The 21,693-nt window shown below is 48.5% G+C and overlaps 1 protein-coding gene across 1 annotated transcript; it reads right to left on the reverse strand.

The window, feature by feature from the left end:
- Window positions 1-1,991: 1,991 nt before the first annotated feature.
- Window positions 1,992-17,583, reverse strand: CFAP90 (cilia and flagella associated protein 90). The gene is made up of 3 exons (XM_086361182.1): window positions 17,342-17,583; window positions 4,666-4,782; window positions 1,992-2,489 (listed from the first exon to the last, which is right to left on the reverse strand). The coding sequence occupies exons 1-3, from the start codon at window positions 17,486-17,488 to the stop codon at window positions 2,310-2,312; spliced, it is 444 nt and encodes a 147-aa protein (XP_086217308.1). The 5' UTR covers window positions 17,489-17,583; the 3' UTR covers window positions 1,992-2,309.
- Between the last annotated feature and the right edge of the window lie 4,110 nt (window positions 17,584-21,693).

Genomic DNA, 21,693 nt, shown 5'->3' on the forward strand with positions numbered 1-21,693 from the left:
AAGCCTGAGACCCCCTGCATTTTGCAAGAGAGGAAACGGGGTGCAGAGAGGTCCGGGGGCTTGCCCCAAGTTTCCCAGATGACCAAGATGAAATAAAACGGAAAGCTGCTTGTTTCCTGAATCTGAAAGTTGTGGCTCAGGGTCAAGGCCCCCGCAGTTTGGGCAGGTCCAGACATTCCCATGAGCAGATCATGCAAATAAGAGGACCTGTCATCCACGTCCATCAGCCATCATGCCTGCGACACCAACAACACGTAAGAGTCCTCAAGGCTCTTCTGAACCTTGTAGGAATTCCGCTCTCATGAAAAATGCTGTGAATCCAGTCCCCTTAATTCTGCAGAGTTTTCGATACGCCTATTTAAAGAAGTCTACATTATCATCAATCTTCCATGTTTTTCCTTTTCCCAGTGCAGCAGCGCTTTCCTAAAGACAGCAACACTCTGCTTTTGAAAAACACTGACTCGTGGTGGAAACTTGATAGGTCGAAACAAATCCTTTTAATATATGTTTTTCTTTGATAAAGTTGACTAACAGGCATTCATTGTTGTCTTTGAAGTGTAAAAGTCAAGATGCTAAAATAAATACATTTAATTTTCCCTTGCTGTCTAACAAATGTGAGTTTTTGAAATCCTGCCCAGTTCAAGGCCTGCTTTTTAAAAGCAGTGGAAGGGTAAGGGAGTGGGGTCTGACTTAAGGTAACTGAAAGTAATCTAGTCTGTTAATTTACGGCAACTACTTTCAGATGAAGGCATTTCTTTGAGATGCCTTGTCTTTCTCGATAATCAAGACTGAGAAAAGTGTAATTTATAAAAATTTCCATAACCCAAACTTTGTATACTCTCTATGATGTTATTCTAAATGTAGTTAACACACCCAAAGGCATTCCAAATAAACTGCTAGTTATTTGGAAAAAAAATTTTTTTTAAGCCAGCTATAGTGAAAGTACTCTTGCCAGGAAAATCCCATGGATGGAGGAGTGTGGTAGGCTACAGTCCATGGGGTTGCAAAGAGTCAGACAGGACTGATCGACCTCACTTTCACTTTTCATAGTGAAAAAACATTTTCAAAAGTATAAAGAAATATTTAAGAGCCGCTCAACCTTGAAATTGCCAGGAACACAGTGTCATAAAGTCCTTAGTCAGAACAATACAAGGAGCAATGGAGGACTCAGCACTGAGATTAATCAATCACCTGCCCATTAACTGCTAAGCTGTGGGAAATTTAATCACAATAGATGAGGGGTGATTTCTTCCGAGAGATCCATTCATTTAAACCATAGCCAAATCTTAACACTTGAAATAAGTTTCAAATCATCTCCAGAGTAAACATTTCCAACTTTCGTTAAAAGCAGCAGCTGCTTCCTAAAAGAATACTACAAATGAACCGTCACTGCCCTATGGGGTCAGCGAAGACCACATTCCAGTGGCCCCTTGATTCCCACACAAACTCTTCAAGGCTTGGAACTCCCACTTTAAAGATTGGGCTTCTCTGGTGGTCCACTGGTTAAGAATCTGCCTTACCATGCAGCAGACACGGGTTCAATCCCTGGTCTGGGAAGATTTCACATGTCCTGGGGCAACTAAGCCAGAAGCCCTAGAGCCCAGGCTCTGCAGCCAGAGAAGCCGTGGCAGTGAGAAGCCCCTGCACCGCCTGGGGGAGTACTGCCCCCGCTCACCCCTGCACCCCCTGGGGGAGTACTGCCCCTGCTCACTGGCCACTGGTCCTGCAGGGGGCTTTTGTCCTTAGTTATGCAAATTTCTGTGATTTGTGCCTCAGACCTCTGGCGGGGGAGGGGGCGGTTGTAGAATCTAGAGTCTAATTGTGCCAAAAGGCAATTTTATTTTATCTCCCATTAAGTGTTACCTGTGCCAAGAGACGGTAGCAGTTCCCATAACCGGTAAGAAAAACATCTGAACACCATTGCTATGAGCGCCTGTCAGGGAGACACGCAAACCTGCAGAGGAGCAAACAGAAAGCAAAACCAACCGCGGTCAAGGGGGAACAAAGTTTTCACTTTATTCAGATGCCCGCAATGGATCACTCTCCAGCATCATTTCATCTTGAAATTGGTTCCAGCGGAAAAACGTCCTACCAGGTGTCCATCCTAAGAATCGCAGGCCTTTGGCCAGGCTGGTCGCCCAGGAAATACACAGGCAAGCAGCCCTGCGTGGTCCTTGGTCCTTCCCCGCGACCCAGCGCGCATCCAGGGGAATCAGGGGCGCCCACCGGCCCCGGGAGGCCCTCCGAGCGTCCCCAGCGCTGCCCTCCCTCCTGCCTCGCTCGTGCGCCCTTCGGCCCATGGAAGGAGCTCAGGCAGGAGAGATGTGCCCGAAGCCAGGCGCCTTGATACTGGTGATATCGTTCTTCCGGTAGAAGTCGGCCTTCACGTGGCCCGCGCGGCCGTGGTCGCGGTTCAGAGGCTCCACGGGCTGGTCGATGCGCCGCCCGTAGACCGAAGACGACAGCACCCCCACCGGCCGCTCGCGCTCCTGTAGGAGGGGAAGTAGAGCGTTCTCAGCTGTCCATGCCTTCGTGTCCCACACCCGCCTCCCGCCTCCACCGGGCTTCTCGGTGCACAAGAAACCTACAAATGAACCATCGCAGCCCCTAAGGAGCCGGTTAAGACCACACTGACGCCGGGGTGGGGTGGGGGGTGCTCTTCAACCAGGTCAGATTCTGTCCCCTCTGCTCCAGGCCACCAGTGTCCTCAAGACGTTCAGAGGACAGTCCAAGATCTTGCAGGGACGCCAGGTACCCACTGCCTTCAGGATCGAGTTCCTCCTCCTTCTCTTCCCTTCTCCCTGCTGCTCCTCCCGCCTGTCTTCTGTTCCCCTCCTTCCTTCTCCCAAACACTCATCTCCCCAACTCCTTATCTCCCCAGCCCCCATCACATCCCCAGACCTCCACATCCCCTTAAAAGGCTGTGTCTCTTTGCGTACCACTGATCACTGCCTGGAATTCAGTTCATCATTCACTGGTTTTTTTTCTTCTGTCTCCTCTTGGGAATTTCAGCTCTATGAGGGCAGACACTCCTGTTTTGTTCACTTTATACTCAGTGGCATATGGGAGGTGCTCAAAATGTCTGACTGACTTTAAGTCATGCTAGGCATATATACTTGTGAGAAAAGTGAAAGTGAAGTCACTTATGTCTGACTCTTTGCAACTGTAGTCCACCAGGCTCCTCCATCCATGGGGTTTTCCAGACAAGAATACTGGAGTGGGTTGCCATTTCCTTCTTCAGACCTTCCTGACCAGACATTGAACCCGGGTCTCCCTCATTGTAGGCAGACACTTTATCCTCTGAGCCACCAGGGAAGTCCGTACTTGTAAGAGAGAAGCACTAACTTCACTACTAACTGGGAATGAATTAATACAAACCAAAACCCACAGACTCATTGGAAAAGACCCTGATGCTGGGAAAAACTGAGGACACAAGGAGAAGGGGGCAACAGAGGATGAGAGGGTTGGATGGCATCACCGACTCAACCGACATGAGTTTGAACAAGCTCTGGGAGATAGTGAAGGACAGGGAAGTGCTGTCCATGGGGGTTGCAAAGAGTGGGACACGACTTAGCCACTGAATAACAACAACACAGCAGGAAAACTGTTCATGTCCGTGACTTAAGCAGTGATACCTCTCAGCATTTCCATCATTCAACTTCACGTCAATTACAAGTTTCATGGAAACTGACATGGCGACATTCTAAAACATTAACAGCGGCAGGCAAAAATCCTCTGATCAAAAAGCAGTCCCACCAGAAGCTCTTACATGCTGATTTCTGTGTATTGTACAAAGATGATGATATTAGTGCAGCACATGAATTTTAATAAACATACTGTCCTCACATCAGACTTTATGGAGACAATGTTCTAGTGTGGAAGTGGGGTCTAACCCAGTGGGCAGATGGTCCTGACCCTGCCTAGGGGATGCACAGCCTCCTCCTCCTCCTCCCCTCCACCCCAGGCATCTGCTGTGAGCCTGACCTTCTCACCCTGAAGTCTGGCTCCCTTGGTTGGTCACCACCCACCCTGTCAGCTCCTTCCAGAAATCTATTCAGATAAACAGAGGACCTGAACCATACAATGGTGCACACAGCGGCCCAGTAACTCGCGAGAAATAATCTCTCTTGCCTGTGTGCTTCCATTCCTGGGAGGCCAGGGCCCTGGAACCATGATACCAGGCCTCAGAGGTTCAGCAAAGACCTGTTTATCTGTTGGAAAGAACTTCTGAGTTTTGCTGTCATGGAATTGTTAAATTCTATAGGACTGGGCTGGGCTTCCCTGGTCATAAAGAATCTGTCTGCAATACAGGAAACCCAGGTTTGATCCCTGGTTTGGGAAGATCCCCTGGAGAAGGGAATGGCAATCCACTCCAGTGAATGGAGAATTCCATGGACAGAGGAGCCTGGCAGGCTACAGTCCACGGGGTTGCAAAGAGTCGGACACCACTGAGCGACTGACACTTTCACTTTCATAGGACTAAACAACAGTCACAGAAATGAATAGACTGTTTAACAGGGCAGAACCAAGCCACAGTGACCGCAGCTTCATCGTCTCTTCCTGGCACCGGAAGACAGGGGAGAGTTTCGTGCGGCCGACTGGACACAGTGGTGAAAACGCACACCGGGAATCTGTTCACGCCCGGTGATACCCTCTTGCTATTACCTCCTCATTAATGCGGAGTCCCAGGCTTTTGGCGTGTTCTCTGTCATCTCGGTGTAACTTCTGATTATAACCTGGATCCCTCTTAAAAACACAGTCATACAGGGAAATGATTCCAGTCTGGGAATAAAAAGAGAAAGCAAGCCATGGGTTTATTCAGGGGCTGAGTCGTAGAAGTTTCAGGGGGCTTGAAAAGCCTGAACTCTCCCTGATGGAGAGTAGAGATAACGTATAGAGATTTCCCACAGCAACAAACGTGTGTAGAGAAGGTCATCATGTGGGCAGCGACGAGAGCACGGAGGCCAGGCCCCTGGTTCCCGAGAGCCCCCAACGGGGTAAAGATGTTTCCAGGGGCAATTTTCCTCCACTTGTTACAGACTCCCTTCTTCCCAGAAGAGGCTCCTCACTCTCCCCGACTCCATCCTGGAGCGCAAACCTTAAAATAATAATAATCTGTTTGATATCTGTTTTCTCCTTCATTTTTGCTTCTCTTGAATTTCTCAAATTTTCTCTAATAGGCTTGTACAACTTTGAAAAGCAAACAATCTCTGAATACTAGGACAATATATCCAAAGAGACATTCTCCTTCTTCAGAGAGACAGAAATATTTTAATCATATACAGCAGCTATAAAAGCTATAATTCATATATGTATGAACATAGATATATATGTTTGGCATGTTATATATACATGCAAACTATTCATGTATTTTATACATATAGCAAACATATGCATAAAACACACACACACAGAGCTCTGATGTGTTAGAAAATGAACCTGTTAACAGAACTACCATCTGTAACATCTCCATAATTTTAATCCCCAATTTTTCTTACTACAAAAATAAAACTGCCTTATTTGGTATCTAGTAAAAGAAGAAATCCATGTATCAGCCAATCTCTAATTTCCACCTTATAAGTCAGGCCTGTCATTTATGTTCCTCCAGCCAAGTGCTGATAACGGTCTGTATAGTCAAAGCTATGGTGTTTCTAGTAGTCATGTACGGATGTGAGAGCTGGACTGTAAAGAAGGCTGAGCACTGAAGAATTGATGCTTTTGAATTGTGGTGCTGGAGAAGACTCCTGAGAGTCCCTTGGAAAGTAAAGAGATCAAACCGGTCAATCCTAAAGGAAATCAACCCTGAGTATTCATTGGAAGGACTGATGCTAAAGCTGAAACTCCAATACTTTGGCCACCTGATGCAAAGAACTGACTCCTGGGAAAAGACCCTGATGCTGAGAAAGACTGAAGGTGGGAGGAGAAGGGTATGACAGAGGATGGCATGGTTGGATGGCATCATCAATTCAGTGGACATGAGTTTGAGCAAACTCCAAGAGATAGTGAAGGACAGGGAAGCCTGGCGTGCTGCAGTCCATGGGGTCAAAGAGTCAGACGTGACTTAGTGACTTAATAACTACAAAAACCATCTGCCTTGAATCTTCCAACAGTGAACACAGATGGGCCATCTCACTGGAATTGGGATCACAGGGTCTGAGGCTGCTTATTATTTTTTTCCTAGTATTCTAGGGAAAAAATTCTAGTATTCATGCTAGAATGACCCCCTCCAACTGCAGGACACAGAGGTACAAGGTCACAGTGAAAAGGATGCATGATGTGTGCACCATCTGGTGGAAATCACATCCCGCAGACTCTCAGTGCGGGAACTCAGGGCTTCCAGCAAAAGTGGAAACGGCTGGAGTGTGACGAAGCTTCAGCCCAGCCTTGGAAACGCCTTCACGCATCATCCATCCTGTGCAGGACAGTCCGCTCCTGCTCAGGAAGGTCTGAAGATAACCCAGACGTGGCTGCTGTCCTGGTACCAGTCCTACAGAGCCCAAGCTTGCTCTGCTCGAAGCGCAAGAGGCCAATGAATCCACGAGGCAGGGTTTGAGGCAAGAAATTAGCCAGCTGACCGAGGAGCTGGCAAACTAACATCTTAAAATGACCATCTCATCAGGGTCTAGATGCCGGGTTCCTTTATAGAACAGAGATTGGAGGGTGGGGGACTGGGGAGGTGACAAAGTAAGCAAAGTAAAAAGGCCATTAATCTTACAAGTATCTCCTAGAATGGCAAGCCTCAGGCAGAGGATGTTAATTTCTTCCTTCTTGTCATCACAAGTGGACAGGGTCCTGAACAAAGGCACTTTTTCTCAATAGTCAGGCAGAGGGGCAGGGCCCTCTGAGGCAGCCCACTATGAATTATTATAATAACAGAAGCAACAGAAAGCAAGTCAACACACTTCCAACATGGAGCCATTTTGGCTCTTCCCTGCAACACCATTAACCATCTAGTCAGGAAAACAAGGCTATCTTTTAGAAACATTATTCTCAGGTTCTTCAAAGTTTCAGAGGCACCATGTACAAGACACTGATTCAGTGATGCTGGAATGCTGACCTGCCTGCATTCTAAGTCACTCCAAGTGCTAGAGGGGGAGCTGTGGCTTCTCAGTCTGTGCCCCAGTGGGCATGGAATGAGGTCGCCTTGCAGGAGCTTCTTCTCGGCACCGCCTTGTCTCTCCCACGCAGCTGCTGGGTCTGTGCATGCCCTGGTTTAGCCGGCCCTGACTTTCACCCCTCCTGAAGGCAACCTACAGCCTCCTGAAGGCAACCTTGTACTCAGTTCAGTTCAGTCACCCAGTCGTGTCCGATTGAGACCCCGTGGACTGCAGCACGCCAGGCTTCCCTGTCCATCCCCAACTCCCGGAGCTTGCTCAAACTCATGTCCATCGAGTCAGTGATACCATCCAGTCATCTTACCTCTATCATCCCCTTCTCCTCCTGCCTTCAATCTCTCCCAGCATCAGGGTCTTTTCCAATGAGTCAATTCTTTGCAGCAGGTAGCCAAAGTATTGGAGTTTCAGCTTCAGCATCAGTCCTTCCAACGAATATTCAGGACTGACTTCCTTTAGGATGGACTGGTTGGATCTCCTTACAGTTCAAGGGACTCTCAAGAGTTTTCTCCAACACCACAGTTCAAAAGCATCAATTCTTCAGAGCTCAACTTTCTTTATAGTCCAACTCTCACATCCATACATGACCATGTCAAGTGGCGTATGGGATCTTATTTCCCTGAGCAGGGACTGAACCCCTGCCCCCTGCATTGGAAACACAGTGTCTTAACCACTGGACCACCAGGGAAGTCCAGCCTTGTACTCACACAGATAAAAAAGCCAAAGACCCAGATCAATGGAGAGGTGATACATTATTCAGATTTTCGTGCCATGAACATTGGCTAGCTGTTTGGGGGAAAAAGAAAATGAAACTTAAGTCTTCATATCACACTACAGGCAAAAGTAAACTCAGGATGGATTAGTGAAATAGTTGAAAAGAAAAGCCATAAGGGGCCTCCAAGGCATAAAAGCAAAAGGGGAAATACCGCAAAGAGAATACCCACCACTCTGACCATGTAAAATCAGAAATTTGCTTATCACATAAAATTCAAACTTCAAAAACCTTTAGGAAATGATAGAGAAACCTCAGTATCTTTTTTTATAGACTCTTTTTATTTTTTTGGCCACACAGCATGGCATGTTAGATCTTCATTCCCCAACCAGTGATCAAACCCACACCCCCCTGCATTAGAAGTATGGAGTCAATCACTGGGCCTCCAGGGAAGTCCAAAATCTCAGTTATCTTTAACATCAATGAGTAGGATGTGCACAGAAGCAGAAGCTGGAGGGGTTGGCTGGGTGTTCGCTTCTAGCCTAGACAGATTAAGGAAATCTTGCAGCAAAAAAAAATTTTTTAATAATTCCCAGGCCAGTGGGCCCTGCAGAAATACATCAGAAGCTCAAGGATGCCTGCCACCCACTCTGTTGGGATGGTGGGAGGCAGGTTCTCCAAACAAGCATGCCCACCTTCTGTAAGGGAGCTACTGCAATGTGGACCATTCCCTTTTGGGTTCAGAGCTACAGGCCAGCCCCAGCAGAAGCCCAAAGGCAGACACAGACAGTAACTTGAAAGTCCGTCACCTCCATTTACACAGTAATACAATCTGGGCTCTTGGTCATAATCTAGATGTCTCATCATCACTGGAATCCCTCCAGGCCCAGCTGACCCATGAAATAGGTGTGTTTCAGAGAGAGCCTACAGTGCAACCAAATGACCTGTTTCCCTAGGACCAGGAGCAGCTGGTGGTGGCCACGGGTGTCCCCTTCTGCACCCAGAGAACCTCGGCCAGAGAGGAGGTGAGCAGCGGGGATCCTAGGGGCCATCTCCTCTAGGGCTGTGGGTTTTATTATGCCCAGTGCCTCCTCTCAATCTTGGAAGCTCTCTTCCCAGAAGTTACACAAATTCTCACACAAATAGTTGGGGTAAGATTCTGAGCAAACTGAGGTCCAAGTCCTTTATTTTCTCCTCCCTTTCAGACCATTCTGAATGTAAATACACTCTCCATTGAAACTTTAAACCAGATCAGCTCTGCAAAGAAGAAACAAGAGAAAGGAAACAAACATATTTTTCCACTGTGGCAAGGGTACTCCTGAGTGCCCACCAAACACCTTTCTTCTTCCAGCGCAAACAGAAGACTGCAATGTCCAGTTCCCATCATAATATCCAGGGCAGGTGGGATACAGCTCTGGCCAGGGAATGAGGGTGAAATCAGTGGACACCACCTTCTAGGCCTAGTCCCCGAGAAACTCTCCTGCAGGCCTGCACACTCTCCCTGCCTGCTCTTTGTTGTTGTTCGGTCGCTAAGTCAAGTCTGACTCTTTGCAACCCCATGGACTGCAGCACGCCAGGCTTCCCTGTCCTTCACTGTCTCCCAGAGTTTGCTCAAACTCATGTGCATTGAGTCAATGATGCCATCCAACCATCTCATCCTCTGTTGTCATCACTTTATCCTCCTGCCCTCAGTGTTTCCCAGAATCAGGGGCTTTTCCAGTGAGTTATCTCTTCATATCAGGTGGGCAAAGTATTGGAGCTTCAGCATCAGTTCTTCCAATGAATATTCAGGCTTGAGTTTCTTTAGGAGTGACTGGTTTGATCTTCGTGCTGTCCAAGGGATTCTCAAGAGTCTTCTCCAGCACCACAGTTTGAAAACATCAATTCTCACCTTGCTCAATGGCCAGCAAATTAAAGGATCCAAGGAAGGACTACAAAGCCCCAAAGATTCCCAGGCCTTGGCAATAATGGAGCAACTAAAATGAAGAAGCCTAGTTTCCCAAGTCCCTACATTCAGAAGAGCTGCCCGGGAGAAACATACATGCTGGGCTATATTTCATTATGTTTATTTGTTTAAGGCCAGTGGTGAGCTTGTGTTAACAACCTGTTCTCTGGGGATAAAAGACCCAATTTTGTAGCATTTGATCATTTCTGTGGTATAGTATGCCCATTGTGGCAACTGTAGGCTTTTAAATGAATACAAAGTCCAGAAGAAATGCTAAAATCCCCCTTTGTCAGTATGATCAGGCTCTGACACCCCACTAGTTAAGACTCTCTGGGTTTGGAGTCCATTTGTCTGCATAGCACGTCCCAGCCTACCTTGACTAAGAAGGTTATGACAGGACTACATTCATCGCCTCTCCTCACGGGCCATGGCACCACTACCTGTCACCTGCAGGCTTTCAGAACTGTCTGCCTACCCAGAGCGGAGTGACCTACTTTCAAAACTGAAAATTCCCAAGGTGACCGAAAGTAGTTTTCTTTGATTCTTAAGAGATTCATTTTTCCGTCTGGTACTTTCAGCACTTCTCCTTGGGACTTAGACAGTAGATGAAGCTTAAGGAGGTTGTTTTCATTAATTTTAACATTGTTCAAAATTCTGTATCTCAGAAGAACTGGAGCTCGTCAAGGACACAACCTTAACATTTTTAAAAGAACAATACTCAACTATCTCTTTGGTTCCCGGCAAAGACTGTTTCCTCTTTGGTGAGTTAAGATCCCAAGTTGGGGGAATTTTCATAACTTTCCAAATAATCTGAATACTTTGTCAATTTAACAAGAGTGGAGGCAGTTGCCTTCTCTCTTCCACTGATACCAGCTCCCCATTCACCCCCGCAACCTCCAACCCGCAGCAATTCACATCCAGGAAGGAAAAGCCGTCCACGTGGGCTGAAACCTGAATCTAATCTTACACGTGCCTAATCGGCTTAAGTATATTGGGGAAAGTGCTGTTTGCCTGTAATGCAGGAGACCCAGGTTCAATCCCTGGGTCAGGAAGACCTGCTGAAGAAGGAAATGGCACCCACTCTGATAGTCTTTCCTGGAAAACCCCATGGACAGAGACGCCCCCTACAGTCATTGGGTCACAAATAGTCAAGACACAGCTGAGTGACTAACACTTTTCATGTATTATTTGATTGTTGTACTTCTTAAAAGGGGATGATTATGAAAGAGTCTGAGATGTAGTGTTAAATGAAAAGAGTGTGCTGCAAGTAAACACACATAGTTGTATAATCATGTGGGAACATGTTACTAGTTTAAGAAGTTTGACACACATGATCACATTCATAAACACACACAGAAGGGCCTTCACCATGTGTTCACACGGCGGTCATGACTGGTAGGAACACTTCTTCCCCACTCCCGGTGTTTCCTTCCAGAAGGAGGACTTCCACTAGAAGGGCACACATGACCCCCCAGCTCACTCCATCCTCCTTCCTTGGTGACCCCTTCCTAAGTTGGAGGAAGACACTCAGCCCCACCCCTCCAGGCCTTAAGTTTCCAGGGTCAGATCACTGAGCAGAGCAAGTGCAGCCAGCCCAGGCAGAGAGAGGCAACCACAGTCCACTCCCAATTTTGGTCCCCCTAGGACAAGAGCAAGGTCAAGGATAACCCAAACAGCAGATAATCCAAAAGGAAACTTCTGTTTAGTCTAAGAGGCTAAACTTGTCAATCGGTGACTTGTCACTTTGTTTAAAAAAATCTGCATCCATTTATTCATCCTTACTGATTCATCAGCAGGTATTTATGACACACCAACTGTGAGACCGTGGGCATTCTTTCAATTGTTGAGGACACAGGAAGCATATGAATAAATCCCTGCTCTCCTATTTTAATGAGAGGGGGAAAAAAACCCAACAGGATAACTAAGGAAAATATTTAGTAGGTCAGACAGTAGTAGATGCTAAGGAGAAAATCAGGTAGGAGTGGGAACGGAAATGTGTCTTGCAGGGGGCATACTTGCATTTGGCTAGTACACGCTGAGACTGGACGGCGTGTGGGTGCGAGAGTCCACTGGATAACAGAGAGAAACCTGTCTAGATTCTAAAAGTGGGCCAGCAACAGAACTGGGGCTCACCTGCCCGAGGTGTGGCAGGCGTGTGTGGTGCCTAAAGGCTCCTCCACTCAGGAGGGGCTCGTGGAGCTGAGATTGAACACTTCCTGCATCCTGCATGCTGGCACAGGCCTTTCAAAGATGCCCCTTTGCACCTCTGCATGGTCAGAGGTCTTTTTTACCAAGTCGTTGGCTGCACTTGGCAAAGGGAAATTCAGTATCAGGAGGGTAAAGAAACACTCAACCCCTTGCCTCTGTGTCTCTCCCACAAACCAACAAGGAAAGTTGGCTAATCCCACCAAAGCTGAGATAGGGCTTTCTGAGCAAAGCTTCCTTCACAACAGAGCTATCCACAATTCACATTAGCACGACAGAAAGCATATTCTAACACTGCCTAAGGTTTTTTTTTCTCAATGCAGCTCTTAGACTTTGAAAAATTTAATCAAAACCTTCATGAAAGGTCATTCTCCTCTGACTTAGCCTTTGCATTTCAGGAGCTGAAAAGCGGCCGAGGCGGAAGAAGAAGAAAAGTCATTTTTAAATACCATTGACTGAACCTATGGGGAAAGCACACACTGCTAGAGGCCCCTTCGGGAGCAAGACAGGAGTTGATAGCATCTTTTCTGGCAGCTTTAGAGGACAAATTTGTCTTCAGATCCGCGGCATTGAAAGTCACAGTGTTAGTCACTCAGTCGTGTCAGACTCTTTGCTATTCCGTGGTCTGTAGCCTGCTAGGCTCCTCTGTCTGTGGCATTCTCCAGGCAATACTGGAGTAGGTGGCTATTTCCTTCTCCAGGGGATCTTCCCAACCCAGGGATCGAACCCGGGTCTCCTGCAGGGCAGGCATATTCTTTACCACCTGAGCAACGGGCTTTGAATAAGTGTGCTATTATGAGAGCCTTGACTTTGAGCTCCCACAGGGGAGATGCCTTAGAATTTAGGAACCAACAGATTGACACTTTGACACTCAGACTACCTGCCTCACCTGTGTTAATTTCCAACTTTGAACAAGGGTGGAGGATAAAAGACAGGCCCCGAGACCCAGCCTTCAGTGAAAGGAAACTCTAATCATCACTAAGATGAACAAATAAAAAGGATAATAATAAGAAGAGGTCTGCTCACACTGGGCTTACCGTGTGCCACTTTCTACCCCTTCAGTCAGTTGAGTTCAGTTCAGTCGCTCAGTCGTGTCTGACTCTTTGTGACCCCATGAATCGCAGCCTGCCAGGCCTCCCTGTCCATCACCAACTCCCAGAGTTCACTCAGACTCACATCCATCGAGTCAGTGATGCCATCCAGCCATTTCATCCTCTGTCGTCCCCTTCTCCTCCTGCTCCCAATCCCTCCCAGCATCAGGGTCTTTTCCAATGAGTCAACTCTTTGCATTAGGTGGCCAAAGTACTGGAGTTTCAGCTTTAGCATCATTCCTTCCAAAGAAATCCCAGGGCTGATCTCCTTCAGGATGGATTGGTTGGATCTCCTTGCAGTCCAAGGGACTCTCAAGAGTCTTCTCCAACACCACAGTTCAAAAGCATCAATTCTTTGGCGCTCAGCCTTCTTCACAGTCCAACTCTCACATCCATACATGACCACTGGAAAAACCATAGCCTTGACTAGACGGACCTTTTTTGGCAAAGTAATGTCTCTGCTTTTCAATATGCTATCTAGGTTGCTCATAACTTTTCTTCCAAGGAGTAAGCATCTTTTAATTTCATGGCTGCAGTCACCATCTGCAGTGATTTTGGAGCCCCAAAAAATAAAGTCTGACACTGTTTCCACTGTTTCCCCGTCTATTTTCCATGAAGCGATGGGGCCAGATGCCATGATCTTAGTTTTCTGAATGTTGAGTTTTAAGCCAACTTTTTCACTCTCCTCTTTCACCTTCATCAAGAGGCTTATTAGTTCCTCTTCACATTCTGCCATAAGGGTGGTGTCATCTGCATATGTGAGGTTATTGATATTTCTCCTGGAAATCTTGATTCCAGCTTGTGCTTCTTCCAGCCCAGCATTTCTGATGATGTACCCTGCATATAAGTTAAATATGTAGGGTGACAATATACAGCCTTGACATACTCCTTTTCCTATTTGGAACCAGTCTGTTGTTCCATGTCCAGTTCTAACTGTTGCTTCCTGACCTGCATACAAATTCTACCCCTTAGTTAAATTAATTCTCATAAGAGCTCCATGCAGTTGGCTCTGTTTGATCTCTGATTCAGAGATAGGCAAGGTGTGGTGCAGTGGTTGCTCTGTGACTTGAGCTAATTAACACAGAGTCAGTACTTTACCCAGCTCTTCCCTGGTGGCTCAGCTGGTGAAGAACCTGCCTGCAATGTGGGAGACCTGGGTTCGATCCCTGGGTCAGGAAGATCCCCTGGAGGAGGGCGTGGCAACCCACTGCAGTATTCTCACCTGGAGAATCCCATGGATAGACAAGCCTGGAGGGCTACAGTCCCTGGGGTCTCACAGAGTCAACACGCCTGAGTGACTAACACACACACACACACACACACACACGCACACACACACAGTATTTTCACCCAGGATCCTGAGCTCCTAAGGAACTAACCCGTGAGGGTGACACAGAGACTGACTGAAGAGCTAATTTCTCGGTGTTTCTTCTCAGCTCTGAGCAGAGCTTGGAATTATTTACAAAGAATTTAGTGGCAGCTGGGTCCCCCAGCAAACCTGTGATACACACTTCATCCTCTTTAGTCCAAATACTCTCAAGGTCAGAGGATCAGCTTCTGGAGTCCTGAAGCTGATTAAACACCACTTCACACAAGGACTTCATTACCATTGGGAGTTGGCTTGAGAATGGACTTTGAAATGTATTTTGTGGTTCTTGCTGCCTTGAAGGCCTTTTTATTTAAGTGTTAGCCTTTCTCCTGGGTCATTTTTTTTTTTTTTTTTCCTGTGACACTAAAGGCTTCAGGACTTGAATTTGCCTATGACCCCAGCAATCAACATTACTGAGGTTTTTTATGTTTTTTTTTCCCCTTACAATCTATCTGCATTACTTTTTTAAGGTCCATCCCTACCTTCCCAGGGCAGTAGGACATCAGAGCAGATGTTGGAAGTGTTTTCTGTAAAGGGACAGACAATCACCGTTTTAGACTTTGCCCGTCCCCCTGTCTTGGCTGCAGCTGAACTCTGTGAGGTTGCCACTGACAATACTAAACACATGAGGCCACGACTGTGTTTTAATAAAGCTTTCTTAAAGCGGGTGGCAGGGTGTATTTGAACTACGCTTCTCGCTCACTTTTGATCTCCTTCCAGGCACGGAGACCTGGTCTGGTCACTTTGGGCATCTCTCTGCTGCTTGGTTGATTTGGCCCCAGAAAGTTGGAGCCCCGTGTCTGATTGGTGAATTCAGGAAGAATAAACCGAGTCAGCCAAGCCTGCCGCAGTCAGACCCCAGAAGGAGCATCACCCAGCGGCGGACCCCAGCTCCCAACCTTCCTCCAGATCCTGGGCACCCAGTAAGCTTCCTGCTCCGGTAGAAGCAATAGGAACCTGGCGACTCCCCTCGCTTCCTCATAGAGCACTCAGCCATAACCCACCCCCAAAAGGCCAGGAGCACTGGCTGAGTGTCCGGCCTACCCCACCCCAGCAGGCCCAGTCCCCCCAGCACCTCTTCCAAGTGTACTGTGCTCCTTCCCCCATCCCCGCTTCATGGCAAACAGATGGGGAATAATAGAAACAGTGAGAGAGTTTATTTTCTTGGGCTCCAAAATCACTGCAGGTGGTGACTGCAGCCTTGAAATTAAGACACTTGCTCCTTGGAAGAAAAGCTATGACTAACCTAGACAGCATATTAAAAAGCAGAGACATTACTATGCCAACAAAGGTTTGTCTAGTCAGAGCTATGGTTTTTCCAGTAGTCATGTACGCATGTGAGAGTTGGACCATACAGAAAACTGAGCACCAAAGAATTGATGCTTTTGAACTGTGGTGTTGGAGAAGACTCTTGAGAGTCCCTTGGACTGCAAGGAGATCCAACCAGTCCATCCTAAAGGAAGTCAGTCCTGAATATTCATTGGAAGGACTGATGCTGGAGCTGAAGTTCCAATACTTTGGCCACCTGATGGGAAGAACTGATTCATTGGAAAAGACCCTGATGCTGGGAAAGATTGAAGGCAGGAGGAGAAGGGGATGACACAGCATGAGATGGTTGGATGGTATCACTGACTCAATGGACATGAGTTCGAGCAAGCTCCAGGAGTTGGTGATGGACAGGGAAGCCTGGGGGTTGCAAAAAGTCCAACACGACTAACAATTGAACCCACCCCCACCCCCCATCCACCGCCCACCCAGCTCCGCCCCTGCCCAGCCCCTCCGTGGCGGGGCGCGGGGGTCCGCCTTACTCCGCCTTACACCGTAAGACCACTTACGGTGGTCTTAGCAGCGGTTCTCTGGGGTCTAAGAACCCCAGAGAGAGGCCTCTCTACTACTCTCCCACTCCTGTGACCCTGACGCCCCCCTCCCACCTCGAACCTTTTACAGGCTGTGCTGCTCAAGCCCACCCCAGCCTTTTTGTGTAGCCGCATCCCCAGACTCCTAACCTGACACTGAAGCCCCGCCCCACCCTGCATCCACGCCCCCAGAAACCCTTCCCAGCAGTGTAATCCCGCCCCCAGCACCCTCCTTCTCAGTGTTCAGTTTAGTTCCTTCCATCAGTCGTGTCCGAGTCTTTGCGACCCCATGAACTGCAGCATGCCAGGCCTCCCTGTCCATCACCAACTCCTGGAGCTTGCTCAAACTCATGTCCATCAAGTCGGTGATGCCATCCAACCATCCCATCCTCTGTCAGCCCCTTCTCCTCCTGCCTTCAATCCTTCCCAGCATCAGGGTCTTTTCCAATGAATCAGTTCTTTATATCAGGTGGCCATAGTATTGGAGTTTCAGCTTCAGCATCAGGTTGGATCTCCTTGCAGTCCAAGGACTCTCAAGAGTCTTCTCCAACACTACAGTTCAAAAGCATCAATTATTCGGCGCTCAGCTTTCTGTATGGTCCAACTCTCACATCCATACATGGCTACTGGGAAAACCATAGCTTAGACTAGATGGACCGTGGTCTGCAAAGTAATGTCTCTATGTTGTCTCACCCCGTTTCTTCTCCCTCTGAACCCCCTCCACCAGACTCCTTCCCGATTGGGCCGAAGCTCCCAGGACCCGTCCCCTTCGTGAAACACCGCCCCCATCTCATTCCCTGGAAGTGCAGCCCCGCCCCAAACACGTCCCCTTGGTCCCACCCAGGCATTGTAACCCCGCCCCTATTCTCCCCCCACCCCGGTTACCTCCCTGGACTTGCAGTCCCGCCCCCATTAGCCCTCCTGCCCCCTCCCCTCAATGCAGCCCCGCCCTTGACCCCCGCAGCCCCCACCAGCATCCAGTCCTCCGTCCCGGCCCTCAAGCACCCCGCTCACCGCCCCCCCCCCCCGCCCCAACCCCACCCCAGCTCACCCAGCCCTGGCGGTAGTAGTAGCTGTGCTCCTTGGGGTCCTGGCGCCGCGGAGGGATGTAGCTGAAGGCGGACAGTGCCGAGATGGGCAGCGGCCGGGGCTTGCCCCGCAGCGCGGCGGCCGTGATCTCCTCCTCGTCGTCCTCCATTTGGCCGCCGAGCTCCGTCCGCCCGTCGAGGGCCCGGGTGCAGCCCTCCCGCCTCGGGCTGCTAGGCGCCCGGGTTGTGCTGTTGCCTGGAGACTGCGGCCGCGCCGCGCGAGTCTGGGAAGGGCGGGGCGAGGGCGGGGCCGACACGCCCCCATGCCCCCTGGAAACTCCGCCTTCCAGCCCCTTCCTGGGACAACGGGGAGCTCCATTGGCTCAAGCCGCTGCTGGGGCCGGAGGCGGGGAGATGCCTCTGAGATCCGCAGTTTCCGACCTGCTCTTCTTTCTGCGTGCAGTCTGTCCCTTCCTGAGACCGTGTTGGTTGGGCAACTGATGACCTTGCACCTCCTGTGTGCCGGCGCCTGGGATGAGCCCTGAACCAAGCAGACTGTCCGCTGGGATCTGACAGCCTGGTGACGAAGACGGGATCGATGTGAAATGACAAGTGATTCAAGAGGGTCTGGAGCAGCGCCGCCAAATAGAGACACAGAGGCGCACCTGTAGTTTCAAACTTTCTGGGAACCACACTCTCACCCTTCCCTAGGCAGCCGCGTGTGAGCTCCGTCGTGTCCGACTCTTTGTGACCCCATGGACTGTAGCCCGCCAGGCTCCTCTGTCCATCGGATTATCCAGGCAAGAATACTAGAGTGGGTTGCCATTTTCTCCTTCAGGGGGATTCTCCTGACCCAGGGATCAAACCGGTGGTAAGGTGGACTCCTTACCACTGGGCCAGCTGGGAAGTTTTTAAGTACAGAGGACACCAATGTTAGGAAGATCATTCTTGTCTATTTTTTTTTTTTTTAGTTGTTTTTTTTTTTTTTTTCTTTGGATGCGAACCATTTTAAAAAGTTTGTATTGAATCTGTTACAATATTGCTTCTGTTTTTTGGATTTTCCCCACCTAGGGATGGAGCCCTCCTTTCTCTGTGTCTCCAGCTTTGGCAGGCGAGTTCTTTACCACCAACGCCCCCTTGGAAGCCCTAGGTAGGGGTCCTCATAAAATCGCCAGGAGAGAGAGAGAGAATGAAAAAAAAAAAAAAAGAAGAAGAAGCTCTTATAATCAAGTACCTCCCTCAACCTCTCAAACCTCTTTTAAAGATCGGACACAGGAGGTCAGCTAATGGTCAGGAGCCGTCACAGCCTTGCATAGGTGACCTGGTAACACATTTTGTGAAAAGGGAGCGGTTGATACCAGTTGTCTTGAGAACTCAGCTAAAACTGAGACTGAAATCGTTTTGTTGAAAAATCCTTTTGTGCAGCTATGTGGAGGTACATCAGTTAGCTTCAGCTCCCCCTCGGCTCTCTTCTGTACTAGACTGACAGCTGCAGAGGGCGCTGCACTCACCCTCTGATGGCTCAGTCTGGCACAGAGTAGGTGCTCACTCCACAGATACTTGGTGATTCAGTAGAGAAATACAGTTGGCATACTGGCTTGGGTTCCTTCTAAAGGTGAGCCTGGGACAAGGGACTTGGATCTGTTGTTGTTCATGTCCAACTCTGTGACCCCACGGACGGCAGCACGCCAGGCTTCTCTGATCCTAACCATCTCCTGCAGTTTGCCCAAGTTCATGTCCATTGAATTGCTCTCCCATCTTCCCCAATAGCATATTAGACATCTTCAGACCTGGGAGGACTCATATTTCAGTGTCATATCTGTTTGTCTTTTTATACTGTTCGTGGGGTTCTCACAGCCAAAATACTGGAGGGGTTTGCCACCCCTTCTCCAGTGGACCAAGTTTTGTCAGGGTCTCCACTGTGACCCATCCATCTTGCGTGGCCATGCATGGCATAGCTCATACCTTCATTGAGTTATGATAGCTTATGGTGAACGATGTCAGATTCGTGTTCTCCGAAGAAGATTTAGCTTCAGGACCAGGGACCAGGTTTGATCACTCAAGAGCTTTTGTGTAACAGAGTTTCATTAAAATGAAAAGGTTAGGTTAGTGAAGTTGTTCAGTCGTGTCCAACTCTTTGCGACCCCATGGACTGCAGCCTACCAGGCTCCTCCATCCATGGGATTTTCCAGGCAAGAGTACTGGAGTGGGGTGCCATTGCCTTCTCCAGAGGATCTTCCCAACCCAGAGATCAAACCCAGGTCTACTGCATTGTAGGCAGACACTTTACCGTCTGAGCCACCAGGGATGCCCTAGTGAAAAAGGGACAGAGAAAGCTTCTGACACAGACGTCAGAAGGCGGGTGGAGAGTGCCCCGACACTTGCTTGTCTTAAAGGGAGTTACTTTTTCAATTGGTTATTACAATAAATCAAAAGATGTCTCAAGGTTGTAAAGGTCTTACTAGACCCACGCCACAATTTACATTTTAAGATGACAGGATTAGAACTAGCAATAGAAAGATCTTAGCAGACCCACTCCCATAATATCTATTTTAAGATAACAGGATTGGTCAGAAGGTTTTCAAGAAGGAGAAACTGACCTCAAGCAGGATACATTGTTGTTAGATAATCCTCAGTACAGAGTTTAAGCTGAGTTGTTTTGTTGTGTAATCATCAGCTCCAGGATTAAAGGAAAAAAGTTGTCTGTGACTAGGACTAAGGTGTCCTTTTCTCTTCCTTGAGAATTCCAGACCCGTATCTCCTCCTCAAGAGCCTCAGACCCCTCTCTCCTCCTTGGGGACCCTGGACTTATCAACCAACCTAGGAATTGACTCTTTCAGTTACACAAGCCCCTTCTCCATGACAAGGCAGTGATCCATGAAGGGGGACTTGCATGCTCTTGCTTTATTTGGGAGGTAATTCCAGGGATCAGGAACAAGGCACCAGACGAGTGAGGGCAGGAGGGAAGTCCATATAAGCTGAATTCTCAAGGTCGCTCCTCAGGGCAACTGGAGCTTGACCTTGCCCAGGACTCTGAGGAGCGTGGAGCAGCCTCTCAGAACCACCTGCCGTTCACCATGGAGGCACCTTTTATTTCTCATTCCCTGTCCTCCTGGGGTGAGACTTCCTTCCTTATAGTTCACTCCTGACCTCGTGTGACCCCAGCCCAGTGCTGCCTCGGCATCCCTGTGGGTCTGCCTGGTGTCACAAAGCCCAGGAGCCTGACTGTGAAAGTCTGCAGCATCACTTGAGGTGTGATGCGTGGTCAGGAGGTGGTGGAGCCCTGTGGAATGGCCACCACCCCGGGAGTGAATTCACATCCTGCACGGCAGGAATCAGAGGTAGAGGAAACAGTAGGCAAGTGAACTTTGTTGGTTCCAATTATTAAGAGATTTTAGTTGCTTTTTAAAAAATACTTTCCTATATGATCCTATTACATATTCCAGGTACATGAGTGGAATAGAAAGTCAAAAAGTCTTATATATTTAAGTCCCTTGTGTCTGTGACTTGTACTTGCAAAGTCCTATGTGAGGGAAGGGAAGGATAAAGGAACAAAAACCCTACCCTTAAAATAAGTGGGATAATAGTACCCACAAGCAGGCTGAGCCTGAGTAACTCTGCAGATCAGATAGCTTTGTTGCAGTTGACAGCCTCGGTAATCTGGGAGGTTGTTGTTCAGTCACTCAGTCATGTCCAACTCTGAGACCCCATGAACTGCAGTACGCCAGGCCTCCCTGTCCTTCACTGTCTCTGAGTTTGTTCAAACTCATGTCCATTGAGTCAGTGATGCCATCCAACCATCTCACCCTCTGCTGCCCCCTTCTCCTCCTGCCCTCAAACTATCCCAGCCTCGGGGTCTTTTCCAATGAGTATTGGAGCTTCAGCTTCAGCATCAGTCCTTCTGATGAATATTCAGGGTCAATTTCCTTTAGGATTGACTGGGATGTCTACTCTCCAAATCCCATTCCACCATCACAGAATCTACACCGGTGCCCAGAGCTGACGTTGGGTGATGACTTTGCTCTGGTCTGGCTAAAACTTACTGTTTAGGCAGCCTGCTCTGCAGGGCCACCAGGACCTCAGCTGCCTGCCGCTCCCCACTGGGTCTGTGTATCCAGCAAATTTAAAGGTCGTTACAAACTCAAGGGATATGGCAGAATGCTCCTGCCACACATGTTCCAAATGTTTGAAAGAATAAAATTGTAACCTTGGCACCATCAACAGGGGAGCCACAGCCTGTCCTCCAGATCCCCTTCAGCAGATGTGGGGTACAGGCAATGATGCGTGGTGGCATAACAAGCCTTAATCTTATTCGACACCTCCTCCCTGGTAAAGAGGTCAGGCCAATTCCCCTCCCTGTAGGATACTGCCAGTA

Source organism: Bos grunniens, chromosome 20 (assembly GCF_055505025.1).
Source record: "Bos grunniens cultivar Pamir isolate PY7600 chromosome 20, Bosgru_T2T1.0, whole genome shotgun sequence".
NCBI lineage: Eukaryota > Metazoa > Chordata > Mammalia > Artiodactyla > Bovidae > Bos > Bos grunniens.